This window comes from Macrobrachium rosenbergii, chromosome 4 (assembly GCF_040412425.1).
Source record: "Macrobrachium rosenbergii isolate ZJJX-2024 chromosome 4, ASM4041242v1, whole genome shotgun sequence".
Lineage (NCBI taxonomy): Eukaryota > Metazoa > Arthropoda > Malacostraca > Decapoda > Palaemonidae > Macrobrachium > Macrobrachium rosenbergii.
Genome location: NC_089744.1, coordinates 64412307 through 64429360, shown reverse-complemented (window position 1 = coordinate 64429360; position 17054 = coordinate 64412307). Strand labels below are relative to the sequence as shown.

The 17054-nt window shown below is 38.2% G+C and overlaps 1 protein-coding gene across 14 annotated transcripts in view; it reads right to left on the bottom strand.

Moving 5' to 3' along the window:
• Positions 1-17054, bottom strand: part of Gdh (glutamate dehydrogenase, mitochondrial) — a 96534-nt gene that overhangs the window by 26711 nt on the left and 52769 nt on the right. For 8 of the 14 annotated variants that reach the window (XR_010852068.1, XM_067098434.1, XM_067098444.1 and 5 more), the window contains 2 exons: positions 11005-11205; positions 9112-9198 (listed from right to left, as the gene is read on the bottom strand). Coding sequence is in view for 13 of the 14 variants with exons in the window: in XM_067098434.1 (XP_066954535.1) it covers positions 9112-9198; positions 11005-11205 (288 nt within the window). In the remaining variant the exon portion in view is untranslated. Of the gene's footprint in view, positions 1-8745; positions 8833-9111; positions 9199-11004; positions 11206-17054 lie in introns of all 14 variants that reach the window. The other 6 variants (XM_067098451.1, XM_067098438.1, XM_067098524.1 and 3 more) reach the window with 1 other exon arrangement.

Here is a 17054-nt window from a genome sequence, read left to right as displayed (position 1 = left end):
AGATCTTGGTTACAAGATAAAATTAGACCTTTGTGTTTACATACTAAGCCTAGCATTGCTCTATGCCCCTTGAAGGTGAAGACGACAGCCCCCTTGGCGGTCCTCAGGTATAGGATCTCCGCTATCTGAGCTAAAGAAGAATTCGCAGACAAGATATTATAACCGTTGCACCATCGATGGAAGAGTGCCTATTTAGATTGGAGTACTTGGCAAGAAGACTGCAGTCTGCATTTTGCAACAGTCTCCACAGTTGGTCTTTAAAAGTTCACTTCTGCCAGGTAAGCTCCCCGACAGCCTGTAAATCTGTCCGAGAAAATAGTGGTCCACCCTTTAGTGTTATCTTTTGAAGTGAGGTTGTCTGAGTAGATATGGATTGTGAAAAGAGTTGTCAAGAGTCCACCAACAACCATATCTGGTTCGGGAACCAATATTCATGGTCCAGAACAGGGCTAAGAGTGTCATCATTATGTTGCGATGAATCTGAAAACTTGTTCAGCCCTTCTTTGACCAAGTTGGAATGCAGAGGGGCATTAACCCTTAAACGCTGAGCCTCTATTTACAAAAGTTTGTTGTATGCCGGCGGCGTTCGAAGTTAGCGCCGAAGCGGAAAAAAAGTTTTTTAAAAAAATCACAGCATGCTTAGTTTTTAAGATTAAGAGTTCATTTTTGGCTCCCCTTTTTGTCATTGCCTGAAGTTTAGTATGCAACCATCAGAAATGAAAAAAAGTATCATTATATATAAATATTGGAATATATGACAGCTCAAAAAAAAAAATGTCATATATTGTCTACAAATCACGCTGTGAGCAAAACGGTTAAAGCTAATGAGTTATGTTTTTTTCGTTGTATTGAACACTAAATTGCGATGATTTTGGTATATAACAAATTGTAAAATGATCAAAGCAACACAGAGAAAATATCACAAAATGATGCATGAATTCGCAACGTGCGGACGTAAAAAGTTTTTTTCTAAAATTCACCATAAATCGAAATATTGTGCTAGAGACTTCCCATTTGTTGCAAAATGAAGGCAATTGATTGAATATTACTAGAATGTAAGTTTTAGCTTACAATTGCAGTTTTCGACCATTTCAGTCGAGTTAAAGTTGACCGAAGGTCGAATTTTTTCTATTTATCGTGATTTATATGAAAATATTTCAAAACAGATAAAAGCTACAACCATGAGTTATTTTTTTTGTATTCTACATGATATTGTGCACATTTTCATGTATAACACTTTATGTAAGGCCTAATATAAAACGGTGCGAAAATTACGACAAGGCGACTACAGAAATTCTGAGATTTTCAGCCGAGTTACCGCGCGCGGACGTGAGGAAAAAGTTTTTTTCAAAAATTCACCATAAATCGAATATTGTGCTAGAGACTTCCCGTTTGTTGCAAAATGAAGGTAAATGATTGAATATTACTAGAATGTAAGTTTTAGCTTACAATTGCGTTTTTCAATTTCGGTCGAGTCAAAGTTGACCGAAGGTTGAAATTTTGGCACTTATCGTGATTTATATGAAAATATTTGAAAACTGATAAAAGCTACAACCATGAGTTATTTTTTGTTGTATTTTTCATGAAATTGCGCACATTTTCATATATAAAACTTTATGTAACGACTAATATAAAATGGTGCAAACAATACGACAAAGTGACAAAAGAATTTCTGAGATTTTCGGCAGAGTTACTGTGCGGACGTAAGGATAAAGTTTTTTAAAAAATTCACCATAAATCGAAATATTGTGCTAGAGACTTCCAATTTGTTGCAAAATGAAGGTAAATGATTGAATATTACTAGAATGTAAGAGTTTTAGCTTACAATTGCGTTTTTTTACCATTTCGGTCGAGTCAAAGTTGACCGAAGGTTGAAATTTTGGCACTTATCGTGATTTATATGAAAATATTTCAAAACTGATAAAAGCTAAAACCATGGGTTGTTTTTTGTTGTATTTTACATGAAATTGCGCACATTTTCATATATAAAACTTTATGTAACGGCTAATATAAAATGGTGCAAATATTACGACAAAGTGACGAAAGAATTTCTGAGATGCGTCACTGATGCTCTGTAGTGCGAGAATGAAATTCGCGCATGCGTGGCTGGGAACGCTTGTAAACAAAACAACAGTGTGATCCGTGAACTCCCAGCATCCCTCAAGGCGCGTGATTTAAAATCTTTCGCAAACTGGGCCTATAACTATTTTTCTGCGAATATTTAAAAAAACTTTTTGTCGTCGACATACCGTACGTCCACTCGGCAGCCTACAGACAATTTTAGTCGACGTACGACACGTCCAGTCAGCGTTTAAGGGTTAATGGTCCAGGTTGGACCTAACTTGCAGCATGGCGTTAGTTGCCCGTGCAAGAGGGTCTAGGATTGGAGAACAAAATGAGGAAGGCAACGGTTCCTTGTGGTGGCAAACCGAGCCATAATTGGCCTGTCCCATAGATTCCACATATTCCACCAGAGCAAGGGATCCAAGGTCCACTTAGCAGGAAGGACATGCTTTTGACAGTTCAATGCATCCGCCATAACTAATTTATGTGCCCCAAAAAAGTCGAGCGATTGGAAAACTCAATTTGATACGCCCATCGTAGGAGTTCTCTGTCTAAGTGTGAAAAAAGGTGAAGAAGCATTGAAGCCATGAGTCCAAAGCTTTCAGCTATATGACAGAGTGGAGAATATACTCAGGACTATGGTCTTGTAACAAGATTACCACAGTCTAGGAGTGCAATAGGGTCGATAAACACTGAAGCCGTACGTGAAAAGCTTTCAGCTATCTGAGAGATGAGAAGATTATGTTCTTCCGAGGCCCGTGTCCCGGAAACTACCCAGATCCCCAAGCAGGCTCCCCAACCCAGATTCTAGGCATTTGGATGGAAAACTAGGTCTGGGTTTGTAGCATGAAGGCACTGCCCTTCCAATGGTTCATGTTCGGACAGCCACTACTGTAGGTCCAACCTAATTCGGGGCTAAGGGTATAAACGAAAGAGTCCAGCTGTGTTTCCCTGTCCCAAATGTTAGAAAATCTCCTCGCACTTTCCTTCAAAGGTAATCGAAGAAGTCAGTCATCCAGGTAAAGAATGACATTCCAGAACATGAAGTCAAACACTAGAGGAGTGAGGACTCGAGAATAGGCTTGCCGTAGAGAGGCCGAAACACAGATCCTTGCACTAGAGGACTCTGTCCTGCCAGACGGACTTGAGATACTCCTACAGTCTGGCAGGGACATGGAAGGATACTTCCTGCATAACTCAGGTCTTCATCCAAATGCCCTTGGAGAGTGGATGACAGGATTATCTGGTTCATCTCTAACCAGAATTTCATCTTCTATTCTAAGAGAAAAAAGGGGTGTTAAGGGCCATGCAGATTCACTGACTACTATGCTGTCTTGCAAACAACCGAGGGAACCTACAGATCCTCGTCCTGACTCACAGACCACCCTGCGGACTAGCTGCCAACCCTGTGGTCTGACAGACGGCGGACACTTGGACATTTGAGCAGACTCAATTATAATGGACTAGATAACACTAAACACAGGCTGAAGACACATGCAGAAAACACAGAAGCCTAGCACAGGCATAACTGTGGGTTTGACAAACTTAGCCAAACCCTTCTGCAGAACAGACACAGTTCTCTCAACTGTGTCCTGAGGGAAGAGGAGATGTAGGCCCGGAGGCAAAAATATGACAGGGTTTAATGTAATTGTGTGACTCCCTTGGCAGTAAAAGAGCACCAAAGTTTTCTCTTCTTGAGGCTTCAAAGTAAAGAGCAAAAATCTCTAAGACATCTCATTTGTCCTTACCCATACAAGACAGGACCCCGAGAGAAACCGAAGTAATGTCTCTCGACTAAAAACTAAGTCCTCTATCTTCTTAACCAGCGTTCCTGCTGTCTAAGAGGAAGGAGCTTTCATCAAGCAGCTCAAAAATACTTGACATATATGCCCTCATCTCAAAAAGGACATGACTCAGACACTAACTGTCAAGGAGGGGGTGCCCAGTACTGAAAAGGGGACCTCTCTACATGCAGACTAATGCTCTCCGTATGGTGTCCAGATGCAGGAGACTGATACTGAAGAATTGGTGCCAGGTTATCAGGAACTGGCGCCAGTCACTTGAAAAAACCAGAGCCAGGCGCTCAAGAAAGAACAACAGTGTTCTAAAAAACTGTCTGTGAGCGGGTGATAAATGTTCACAAGCAGGAGTCCAGTACTGGACAGATATTGATGCTCTGGAGTAGGTGCTGAGCGTTCTAGGATCAGCGCCGAGCATTCGGGAATTGGTGCCTGAGTGCTCGGGAGTTGGCGCCGAACTTCTGGCAACTGCCAAGCACGCAGAGGTAGACAGCAGGCGCTCGGGAGCAGGCACTGAGCGCTCCAAGACTGACTGTCGTTATGTCGCCGAGAGAAGAATTTCCAATCCGTTGAAAGTTAATAGATGTCTTGTTGTCACCCTCTTCAAGGGTCGGGACACGCTGCGAAAAGCACCTAGAATACCTCTTGTCAGGGCTAATTTTGAGTCTGACAACAACTGGTGGACACTAAAAGGGACACCCTTCCAATGGTAGTCTGAGGGTCTTCCACAACGCGAATTGTGACAGGTTCTACCGAGGAGGTGACTTGCCTGTGGGCAAACTCCACCAACCTCCTTTGAACCTTTGGTATACCTTCTTCCTTCCATCTAGGAGTGTCGGGGGAGGCACTCTGGAGCCACTGGATGCTTGGAAGTTGCTGGGCACTCGGGTGCTGGGCACCTACGATTGCTGGAAGTGTTTTGGTGCCAAATAATGGCACTCGGCAACTGGAAGTTCAGGAGACACACACCATGGATGTATCACTAAAGCACATCTTTTTGGACACCTTTTCAGTGGTTGTCCGCCAAGGCCTGGGACTGGACAACAGGCTCGACTGAGGGGGGGCAACTACTCGGCAGCAACTACCCGGAGGCAAACCCCCTCGGACTCCCTTGACAGCAAGTATGTTTTCTTCCAGGTTTAAATGAGCAGGACAGTGACCTTTGGTCTAGGAGATCCGACAGGCTAGACAGTCACTTAGTCCCCTACACTTCGGCAAAAGACGCCTTTTCAGTGGCTGTCTCTTGCAACCTGGGACTGTACATGTTCAACTGAGGAGGGCAACTACCCAAGGGACTTTCCATCAGCCTCCACTGGACTTTCAGTATGACTTCTCCCAGGTTCAGGGGAGTATGACAGTGATTTAGGTCTAAGAGAACCGATGGGCTGGATAATCACCTCCTCCACTGCACAACACTACACTATCACAAGGTTACCTTCTGTTAACCCACACACAGGACTGGCAAAGGCATGGAAAGGAAGCAAGGGAGCCAGGTGTGGGAGCAGATAGGAGGGCTAGCGACAGGAGAGAAAAAATTAATGTGGAAAGAGTTGGCGCCAGACGTTCAGGAGCTGTAGATGGTGCCAGGCAAGCTAGTAACTCAGGAAACTAGTGAGAGCTCCTGGGCACTTGGTGCCAAAGCTAGTGGGTGCTTGGTGCCAAATCTCGGCTGTCAGAAAGTCTATTTATCCAAAAGCCCATCACCGCCAAAATAACTAATTTCTCTCCTTACTACATTCTGCCCTTACACTTCTTCAGTTCTTTGCAAAGGAAAGTGTAACAAGAAAATGTTCTAAATCAATTCTTTACTAACAATGGTTTTGAGTACACAAAGCCATTACACAAAACACATCCCAATTCCTTATCAAACATTGAGACTTGCCGATATGTATTCGCCACCGAAAACATCGGTTCAGTAGCAAACACGATATTTTCGTGATAATACACTATTCGGTAAAAGAGAGTTAATCAACTGACTGCAAATTCGCTGTAGCAAAGTATGATAAACTTTAATCAGATCTCAATAACAAAACAATAAAATACTGATCTTGAAAGCTGTAGGCTTGAAGGCTACTCAAAATCATCGATAATATTTCACCGAAATCCAGTTATCCAACCGGCGAATAATAAAGCTGCTGCAGACCCCCGATGCTTACACCGAGCACGGCTGGAAGAGAGTGAGGTTGTCTGCTAAGTCGTTCTTAGTATTCCCATTAGTGGGCGGAACTGGTCACCTACACTAAGCAATCAGAGCACTACTGCAGATTTTAAAATTTAAGCTGCCGCACGAGTGGAAAGTAACAGCTATGTAATTACTTGGTAAGTTACTTATATGAAAATCTACAATACTCAACACTTTACAGTATATAAATCTTTAACTGCAAAGCAAACTGTAATCTCCATGAAAAATAAAAAAAAAACACCTACCAACTAAACCTTCTCATTCACATACAGTACAATGGAAACATGGCCTGAAAAAGGTTTGAATACAACAATACAGTACTGTATTTACACATTTCCCATTGAAAAGTTTTTTTCTGCAGCTATACTACTGTACAATACTTCCATGATGCATACATACACATAAAACAAGATGAATATCAATTTTTGTTACTTGAAACATTCCACCACAACAACTATACATATACTGTAGCTCAAATTACATCATTCCTATAAAATGGTTATGACAATGGAAAATGGGATGGGAATTTTATGTATTTCACTGGAATGCCAAGGTTCCATATAAAAACTAGGCATGCATCTAAATCCTAAATCTATTATCTCACTACGAAAGTTCATCCTTCAAGATCATCCTTCAAGATTAAGATTCTCTAAGTTAATGAAAACATGCCATCTACGACAAGGAAAAAAAGACAACATTAACTACAGTACATCACTAGAAAACAAGAAACAAGAAGGTACTGTCATGCCCAAGAAATAAGGACTCTAAGGTTTTCATAGGTAATAATGGGGATGGAGAATTCTCCCTTCATGGGCATTATTTGCCCTATGTCCAAATCTTATTTTTTTATCGTCTCATCTTATTTTCTTATTGTCTCATTTCCAAACTTAACATCATGACAATCTTGGCGATTCTATATAAATTTTAAAAGTACTAACACAGTATATGTTGTAAAGCCCTACGAATACTGTGGATACTTATGTTCATCAAGAATCATTACCTCACATGTCAGAACATTTGGAAAATTCCTTTCCAATAGGCAAAATTTGTCAATTCACTTATGCATTACTTAAAAGGCTTGGAATACTGATTTCCCACTGGCTGCTGCAGCCAGTGAGCATTCCAAGACTTTTAGGTGAGCTAAGTAAATTTGCAAATGTAATATTAAGGCATATACTAAAAGTTCTGACATCCAAAATGTAGTTCCTCAATACATACATTTGGTAATTATCATACAATGTGACAAGAAGACTGTGTTCACATCTACCTCAGCAACACCAGAAGCTGGAATAAACCATTACTGCTTACGCCATAATAATGGGCAGGCTGGCACATTTCTTTCAATTAAAAATTCATATTTCAGTTTGTTTTAATATTAGTGATCTCTCAAAATATCAGCAGGCTTCCAATATCTGGAATATTTGATACAGTAAAATATTAAAAAAGAAAAGCTCACCCACCCCCATTGCCAGATTTTGTTTGAAGACCATATTCTGCCATCTGGCTAAACCAGTGCAAGTTACTGGCCTAAAATGACTCTGGTAAGACTTGTCATTAGTGAAAGCTACTTAGCAGTGCAAAAGGTGCAAGCTGGAAGCGAACATAGTTTTGCAGTGATTACCAGTGGTGGAACATTGAAAATTTACTTCGTGCTGCATATGTATTCATTGTGATGGTTTGTGCACCTTTCTGCCACAGCTGAACAGTAATGCTCAACTCTAACCATTAATTGTTGTTTTAGTCACCTCCCAGGTATTTGTCGTGTTTTCTCAATGGTGACCCAAAACAATATACATTAAGTGATAAACAACAATGGGCACACAAATTCCCTTTTGTAAGTGGTACTTTTATTATAAAAACTGCTACCTCACCTGGAAAGTACCAACATTCAATCAAGTATATCATGACTTGCAATTTTTAATACTTGTTTAACTGTGAAATGGGTGCTTAATAAACTGGTGTCTTGCATAAGGAAGAACCAACGAATGTTGGTCGCATATTTCTTAAACTGCATTCACTACCTTCTGAATATCTGAAGATCTACTGGGCTTAAATTTGTTCAACAAAACTGTTTAATTAAAACCATTCTCAGGATAGCTATGCTATAGGATGTAACTAAAGTAAGATATACAGACTAGAAACTAGTATGACTATGCTTTATCGATTCAACTTGAAATTATATCAGCTATAGTTGTGGTACTGCATCATATTTTCAATGGGAAATATCATCATACCAAGGCAAAATTTCCATCACTTACTCCAAGTAAACAATTAATATACTGCAAACATCAAATCTATAAAAATAAAAAAATAAAAACTTGAACTTGCTTGTAAAGAAGAATTTTTCAGTCCTAGGAAAAACTAAATCTTTCAAATTATCTGTGTTTCTCAAATTTGTATATTTTTCTAAGCTTAAAATTTCCAAACAAGGGGATCCTAAAATGCTACTTGGTAACTTCTATTTCAATCATTCCACTTATCCTTCCATTTCTTATTTGTTCCATATATGTCTATTAAACTTTAAAAAACATGCAATATAATAAACTGGAATTCTACGATCATAACCGTAAAAACTTTATGTAAAAGCAACAAATATACCCCCACTCAGTACCATAAAATTTTGACCCTAAAGGCAATTATATCACAGCAATAGGCAAATGGCCATAAATATAGATTTATATTCAAGAAATATTCACCTACCAATCGTATTTGCAAATGTATCTGCAATCCAAGACATCTCTCGTTCACTAGTACCCATGTCGGGGGCTGGGACATCTACACCTGGCCCTGTGGATTTCATTATGAACTCCTTGAAAAACCTTAAATGCTTTGAGTGATTTTTTCAAAGATTCTCCCAGGAAAACAGGACCTGTAAATGATCCTTACGCAGGCACCAGTTTTGTATACGGGGCGTTGCTGCGGCATTCTTCGCCTACCATGGTCAGAAGATCTACTCTTCAAGTTTCCCTCAAACCTAATTAGTAGCAAAGAGAGTGCCAAAGGAAGAGAAGAGGTGCCAAAGCCAAAGGATGCAAGTAATAGGGGGTTAACTAGTCACTGTCTTACCAATAGTCTTGGCGAATGTGTCAGCAATCCATGACATCTCACGTTCTCCAGTACCCATATCAGGAGCAGGGACATCCACACCAGGTCCTAGTAGCATATACATGCACTTCGTAAAATAATTCTCAAGATATCAAGTAAGTGAAGCACAATAATAAAGATGTCAGGCGACATTTTGCAGTGTGGAGAAAGAAATATATTAAAACAAAAAAAACTCTGGGGAGAGCTGGAATAATCAGATACTGCTCGAAGTGGATTACCTGAAAAGTTACTTAAGACAGCAAAAAAACAATACACAAAGATTATCTTTGGTAAAATACTCATGTATATAGGTATACTTAGGATTAAAATTAAAATAAGTTCCTTGTCAACAGGATTTACAATTCAGCAAAATCTCACTTAAATTATATAAAAAAAATTGGTAAACCTGGAATATCACGATTAACACTATGTAATGGGAAAAAATAATCTTGGTAAATCGTTGTTCATGACTATTTCAATTAATTCTTATTGTATGACAGCAACTACTGTACTGTATTCAAAAGTCTATTGCACAGAAAAGGCAAGTGTTCTTTTTGGAAATTATTAATTTTTTATATTTGAATCTTTTTGATACAAATTTCAAAATCACAGGTTCCTAACATAATAGTTCAAGTTAAATCAAGCATTAATTACCTATACTGTGTGTAAAGAAAAACACCAAGACACTCTATATTACCTACTTGTTAAACTACTGTACAAGATCAACAAAATAAAATGAACACTAAAAATCTTTTTCATGTGCATTATGTTCCGTTTCGTTCAGCGCACTAAAATCGTCGTGAAGTCGAACATCGTAAAATCGAAACATCTTATTTTTAATGCTCTTTCACATCTTACTATAAATATAAAATGGATGCTGAACTAACCTGGAAGTTGACAGATTAGCTTTAAAGAACAAGGATGTCAGCACTAAAAATTGAACTAACCTGGAATTCAAAGCTTTAAAGAACAATTCTCAAAATCTATTCTAAAATCTTCCTAAAATCTGCAACACAATATATAATGGTATGACACACTGGTCAAACAGCCATATTTCCAAATCTCATTTTCTATTAACCCAAAGCACAGTTTAAACCTATTCATCTACAAGGGTATTCTATCCTACTCTGAACTATAACAAAAAAATGTAAAAGGTTGGCACAAAGTAGTTGAATTGGATTATGTTGCAATAAAATAGAGTATACTTTTTCAAGACACCTATTAGTTTTGAATTTGACAACACTTATCCTTTTTGTCATATTCTTTGCTACTTGACTGAAAATCTCTTCAAAATTTACCACTTTTGATCTATCACTCTTGATTTATACTTTATTTTTTTCATACAGTACTAACAAAATTTATTTATTTGAACTACATCCTTTCTCTATGAATGAACTTCCTAACTTTTATTGTGAAATATTTACAATTTAGGTCTTCAACAACTCACACCTGCTTAACAGCAGTGTCTCCAAGGAGAGTTCACAATCCCTTTTGCAAGCATCTATAATTCCAATATCAGTACTGCACAATAAGAATGCTTCAGTCAATCTGCAGCATAAAATCGATGGCAGATCTAGCATGCATGTCAGCTGCTGGCTCAAATCCATGAAAAGGTCCCCTTAGATTAAGTGAGCACCTACAATAAGAATGCTAGCTTGATGTTGATGAAAAAGTAGTAAATTACTTCATCTGAACAATTTGAGGTAATCATATTCAAGAAAATTTGTTCACTACAACAAGAACACTAAGAAGTCAAAACTTGATTAGTACAAAAAGTTTTCATTGATATGACAAATCAAGTATATAATTCTTTTGCTATAAAGTCTCTAAAATACTTCAGATTTGCATGAGTAAGGTTGCTCTTTAGTCACTCACCAATAAATCCTTTCTTGGCCAATTCTAGGGTGAAACGACGAGTAATTTTCTCGAGCTCATTGATGGAGTACTCTCTTGGATTAATCTTAAGACCAGCCTTTGCACCACCGAAGGGAACATCGACACAGGAACACTTGAAGGTCATCAAAGCTGACAAAGCTTTCACTTCATCAGCGCATACGTCCATTGAGTAACGAATACCTAAAAGGAAAAAATTAGGTTTAATGAAAATTACAAAAGAATATATTTGTAAAAGGCTAATGCCACAGGCAAATTCATTCCAAGAACCTAAATGAATATATATACTGTATAGCATTGATTTTTCTAGAGGACTGCACTGCCCCAACATGACAAACATCTACAGGTTTATAAGAACTTCCATGCTTTCATATGCCCTTTTCCATTCCATAATTTTAACATGCAAATTTGGCACAAAAATGTAAATTACACTATCAACAAATCTTTCAAGCCCCATGCTAATGTTTAGCTTATGAAACTACCAAATTTTAGTAAAAAACATGGCAATTATTCTAAAGTTTCTAACTGTTCAATATTAAATCGTCAGAGTAAACTACTCTGAAATATTTATTATTCAGTAGATGAAACCTATTCATATGGAACAAGCCCACAGGGGCCACTGACTTGAAATTCAAGCTTCCAAAGAATATGGTGTTCATCAGGAAGAATTAGGAGGAAGCAGTCAAGTGAAATGCATAAAGAGGATATCCCACTTATCAAAAAAATAAATAAATAAATAAAAAAGTATTAAAATGCAAGAAGAATAGTATTAAGGCAGCAATGCATTGTATTTTCGCTTGAACTTCAGAAGTTCCAATTGCACGGCATCCTATGGGAGGCTGTTCCACAGTCCAACGATATGAGGAATAAAGGAACTCTGGAACTGAAAGTTCAACAGTTGGCACATAAACTGCATATTGGTGCTGCTGTTCAGCAAATCTGGTTGCTCTCAGCAGATAAAGGGGATCAGGGATCAATTGTGAATATGAGATCTCTGTTGTAATACAACTTATGAAAAAGTGACAAACAAGACCACCTGTCAATGGTCCAAGTCATAACTACTACTGTATTATGAAACAATCCTACCACCATGAACCACTGTGGCAGAAGCATTCATCCACATCAGAGAACAGTACATATTCCCATAAAGAAGTACAAATGACCTAGAACCAGTTGCACTGATTTTATCACTGCTATAAATACATGAGGCCTTACAAACAATACCTAACTTTTGTGGGGCATTTGCTGAAACTTTCATTAGATGTTTCTCAAAAGTTAGATGTGGGTCAAAAGTTACACCTATAATAGTTAAAGCTTCAGACTCATTCAGCAAAGTTCAATCCACCTGAAGGGGAGGATGGGGTGAGAAATCTGTATGAGACCTGCTAATCAATAGTGTTTTCGTTTTCCTGGAGTTCAGCCTCGTACCACACTGACTACACCATTCCCTGATCCAGTCCATATCCTGATTGGGGCTGAGGGCAGCTTCATTTCTCATAAGTGGAGACTTTACTATACCCACACATGTTGCATTGCTGGCATACTGAACAATCTTGTTTTCCAGGCCAACAACTATATCACTTGTATACACTAAAAATAACAGTGGACCAAGAATACTGCCCTGTGGAACTCCAGACACAATAGGTCTTGGTTCACTAAAGATCCCGTCCACATCATCTCACTGCTGCCTACCTGTAAGGAGATCTTGAAGTAATCCTAAAACATATCCATCCACTCCAGAATGCCTTGTGATTTACTACATTGAAAGCAGCACTAAAATCTATTTGAATTACTCTGCACTCAAAACCCTTATCAATGTTCCCTCGCAAATGGCATGTCAAGTCGAAAAGAGCATTGCAGGTACTGCTTCCTGTATGCATATTGACTAAGCTAACAATCCTTTAGATTCCACATAATTATACAGTGGCTTAAAAATAGATTCCACATACTTACACAGTGGCTTAAAAATTTTTTAAGTTTATCATCAACTCTGGAGAGCGTAAGGATAATAGAGATTGGCCTGTAGTAGTTACTGCAGTTTGCAGATATGATGCTCTTTGGAACAAGCACTGTATTACTAAGCTTGCGCTCATCCACAAAGATACTACGTCAACATAAAAATCTACAGAATCTACTAATCTTAGGAGACAACATACTAGAACCAAAGGGAAGAAACCATCAGGATCTTCTCCACCCCACCTATCAAGATTATCCAGAATTTTCTTAACATCCCTGGAGCGAAATGCAAATTTTGTAAGAATAGGTTCAAGATGACAAGTATCAGGGAGAGGGACATCCTCAGCTGATTGCTTAGCTTCAAAAGCTCTATGAAGCAGTTCAGCCTTTTCTCTAGGGCCAGTATCCAATCTACCATCATCTGTTAGTAGTGGTGGAATGAAAGACGAACCTGACCCAAAGACAGACGATGCCAATTTGGTCCTCCACTGATGAGGCTTAGTAATTCCTTCAAGTTTCCTCTTCAAGGAATTATTGTAATTTCTCACGACTTTATGGTTAAGTTCTATTCGCAGCACAGCAATACATGACAAAAATGGTGTAATTTTCATTTGAACAATTGTCTCCAAGCATTGAATTTGGTTTGTTTGTCATGGTAGGCTCGTCTACATGTATCATCAAACCATGGCTGGTCATTTGTCCTAAATTTTATGACCTTTCTAGGGACATATCTTATTAAAATAGTCATCAGCATTTCATTTACCTTCTTCTTGAGATCAGGATCGAATATAGCAACTGAAATATTAAGTGACTGACAAACTTCAATAATGCAACCCCAACTGGCTCTGGATTTTAGCCAGACCGTTTTTCCAATGTACTGATTGACATACCTATGTCTGTCTTATATATCCATAGACCTTGGACTTCACAATAACTGGAACATCCGTCAATATTAAGTCTAATCTACTACCAGAAATGTGCGTGGATTCCTCAATTAGCTGGACAAAATCGGAGGATACATAGAACTCAGGAGCAAACCGGCCATGCTGATCTGTGGAATTTGAATTTAGCCACTCACTGTGCTTCAGAGGCGTCGTGGGGGGGGGGGGGACATATGTTCCCATGCACAGTATTGAGGGGGTGCCAAATTGAAGTTGGGAAGACATCTGTTTTAGGGGAAATGGGGTGATGAAACCAGTAACTTAGAATCTTTAAGTTTTTATGAGTTTTCAGTACATATTTTATATTTAATGAAGATTGGCTTCCTTTAATGTTCATTATATATAAATGTAGTCATTACAGTATGTGTTAATTACTTTACTATCAAATTTTATTACGTACTTCTAAAATAAAATGAGTGGTTCAGTGACTGAGTCAGTGCAAAGATACTGGACAGTTACTCCCCCTCAATCTAGTGTTTCGTTTTCTTTCGTGAGGTGGTGATGGTCACATTTTTTGGAACTGTGCAGGCAGTGTATGCTTTCTTTTCAGGGTAGACCTATAGATGGGAGAGATTACAGAAGAATTTGCCTATGTCTGTGAAAGCTGAATCTGAAACACGCTGGAGTGCTTGAGCTGATGCAGTTCAACCCATACATGAAAATGTGGGGGATTTGGTCCAACTTTTAGAGACCATCGGAAGTGATTTGAATGAGACAACAGATACCAGAAGTGAAGCAACACAGCTATTGAGCAGAATTTTGACATTTGATTTCTTTGCTGCACTAAGTTTTTGGAACATTTTCTTTACCCAGATTGACAGAGTCCAGAAGCAGCTGCAGGATCCAAAAACGAATTTCCATGAGGCAGCACAAGATATCCAAGTGTTGCAAGTTTATTTCCTTGCTAATCGGGAGGATATCTGCCAGACATCTATCAAAAAAGCAAAGGAGCTCTGTCATGCTTGGGATGTGAGAATTGCCAGACGATGTAGAGTGAGGAAAAAAATGCCTGGTGAAACTGGAGATGATGCAGGCCTCTCTGCAGAAAATGAGATGCAACATCTGCTAAAAGGTACTACTGACAGAATGCATAATGAAATGGGCGAAGGGTTCATCGGACTGTATAACTTGGATTCAAAGTTTGGCTTTCTTTTGGGTATTAAGGAGTTGCTATCTACAACCAATGAAGCATACATCAAAGAAAGGTACATTAATGTGGCAAGTTTCTGACACTGACTTAGATGGCTTGGAACTGTTCAGCGAAATTGTAGATTGAAGAATGCTGCTTAAAACACGAGATGATATTCTGATCACTAACCCACAGGAATTACTTTGTTTCATTGTTCAACATGGGGATAAAAGTGTTTTCCCAAACTTTCGAGTTGCCCTTCAGATACTGGTGACCATTGCAGTATCAAGTGCTAGTTGTGAGCGATCATTTAGTAAGTTGAAGCTTATCTTGTCACATCTGCGAACATCTATGGGGCAAGAGAGACTGTCAGCTTTAACTCTACTAGGTGTAGAGCAAGAGATCGCAAACAAAAACTTTGATGACGTGAGAGACAAATTTGCAGCTGCAAAAGCTAAAAAGATAAAACTGTAAACACACTACAACGTGCATCAATACTCATGTCCTACAATTCATTGTCAATCCTTTTCTTTAGGTTTTCTGTTATCAATATCTGTCTAATTATCTTTACATTCTAGTACCTTCATACCGTTTTATTTCCTTACATATGGTTGATCCTAAGCATCCATCACTTTAATTTTTTGTTTTCATTATTTTGACGCATGTTAAACATTCTTTAAAGAAAAGTAAGGTTTAGTGAACTAATTCATCTTTGTTCTTACCAGTTTTCTTGTCAGGCATTATAACTATTCAGTCTTTACCACAAAATCTATTTTTTTTTTCTAGTATTAACTTCTATGCTGGCAAAAAATTGTACATTTTCATGATGTTCTTAGCCCCCTGTATTCCCTAATGTTTAACTCCTTTTTTAATCAAATTTATTTAATTTGCCAATTGTCTTTGGTTATTAAGAGTTACTGGTTACTGTGATGCTTTACTATAATCTACATTTTAGTTATCTTATCAACATTTTGGAATTTATTTATGAGGGCTAATGATTTTTTAATTAATTACAGTATATCCATTATTTGTAAAATAAACTATTTCAGTTTGCAAAATTCGGTTTGTGTTCTATCATTCCAGAATATTATTATGCAAATTACAATGTTTTGTTTTCAACATAATATATCTAAAATAATGAAGGCAAACATTTCCTTCCAAGATTAGCACACTCAAATGAAAATAGTTCTTCCCCCGCCGGGCCCCCTTTGGGGGCACCATAAAAGACTTTGCCCCCAGGCGCCAGCAACCCTCACGACGCCAATGCTGTGCTTTGCACTACAGTTTCCACAAAAAACGAATGAAGCTTTTGAATCTTGTGACTGAGCCATTCTAATCCTTTCCAAAAGAGTCATATACATAATCATCGATATTTGGATTGCCGTAAACAGCAAATAGGTAAACACTGTAGAACTTATTGAAAATTTTAAAACAAAGAACTTCATTGCAACTACACTCCATATTTTTTTCTCGATAAATTGGTCGTACGGGCTTAGTGTATACTGGACAGCCATACCTTGCACACATGGGATGTTACGACGATAAATAAAACCAGGGCCATCAAATCCCGGGATTAAAAACTCAACCTTTGACTTGTTACTACTTACTAGAGTCTCATCAAAACGTAATTACGGGCACAACTCTGGAGATAAGAAAAGTTGACCTTAAGGCATTACAGCAGTAACTTGCGAAAATGTATTATTTTTTTATTTTATTAAGTGTACATGTGAATGTTTTACTTTTCCGTAAATGGCAACCACGATCACTTTCAAAAGTACTGCAAGTGTACCGAATGTTTTTCAAATATTCAAGGACTCAAGTGCAACTTCATGTGCATTGCCTTTTAACATACTATTTTGCATCAAGTATTCATTAATACTGTCATTTCATCAGTATCATGCTCTCTGCATGTCCAGCTAACAACTCAGACTAGAGGTAAATTAGCTAAGGTACAAAACTTTTTCTTTCACCAATTACACTTTAACGGAGACGATTTATTTCATAGA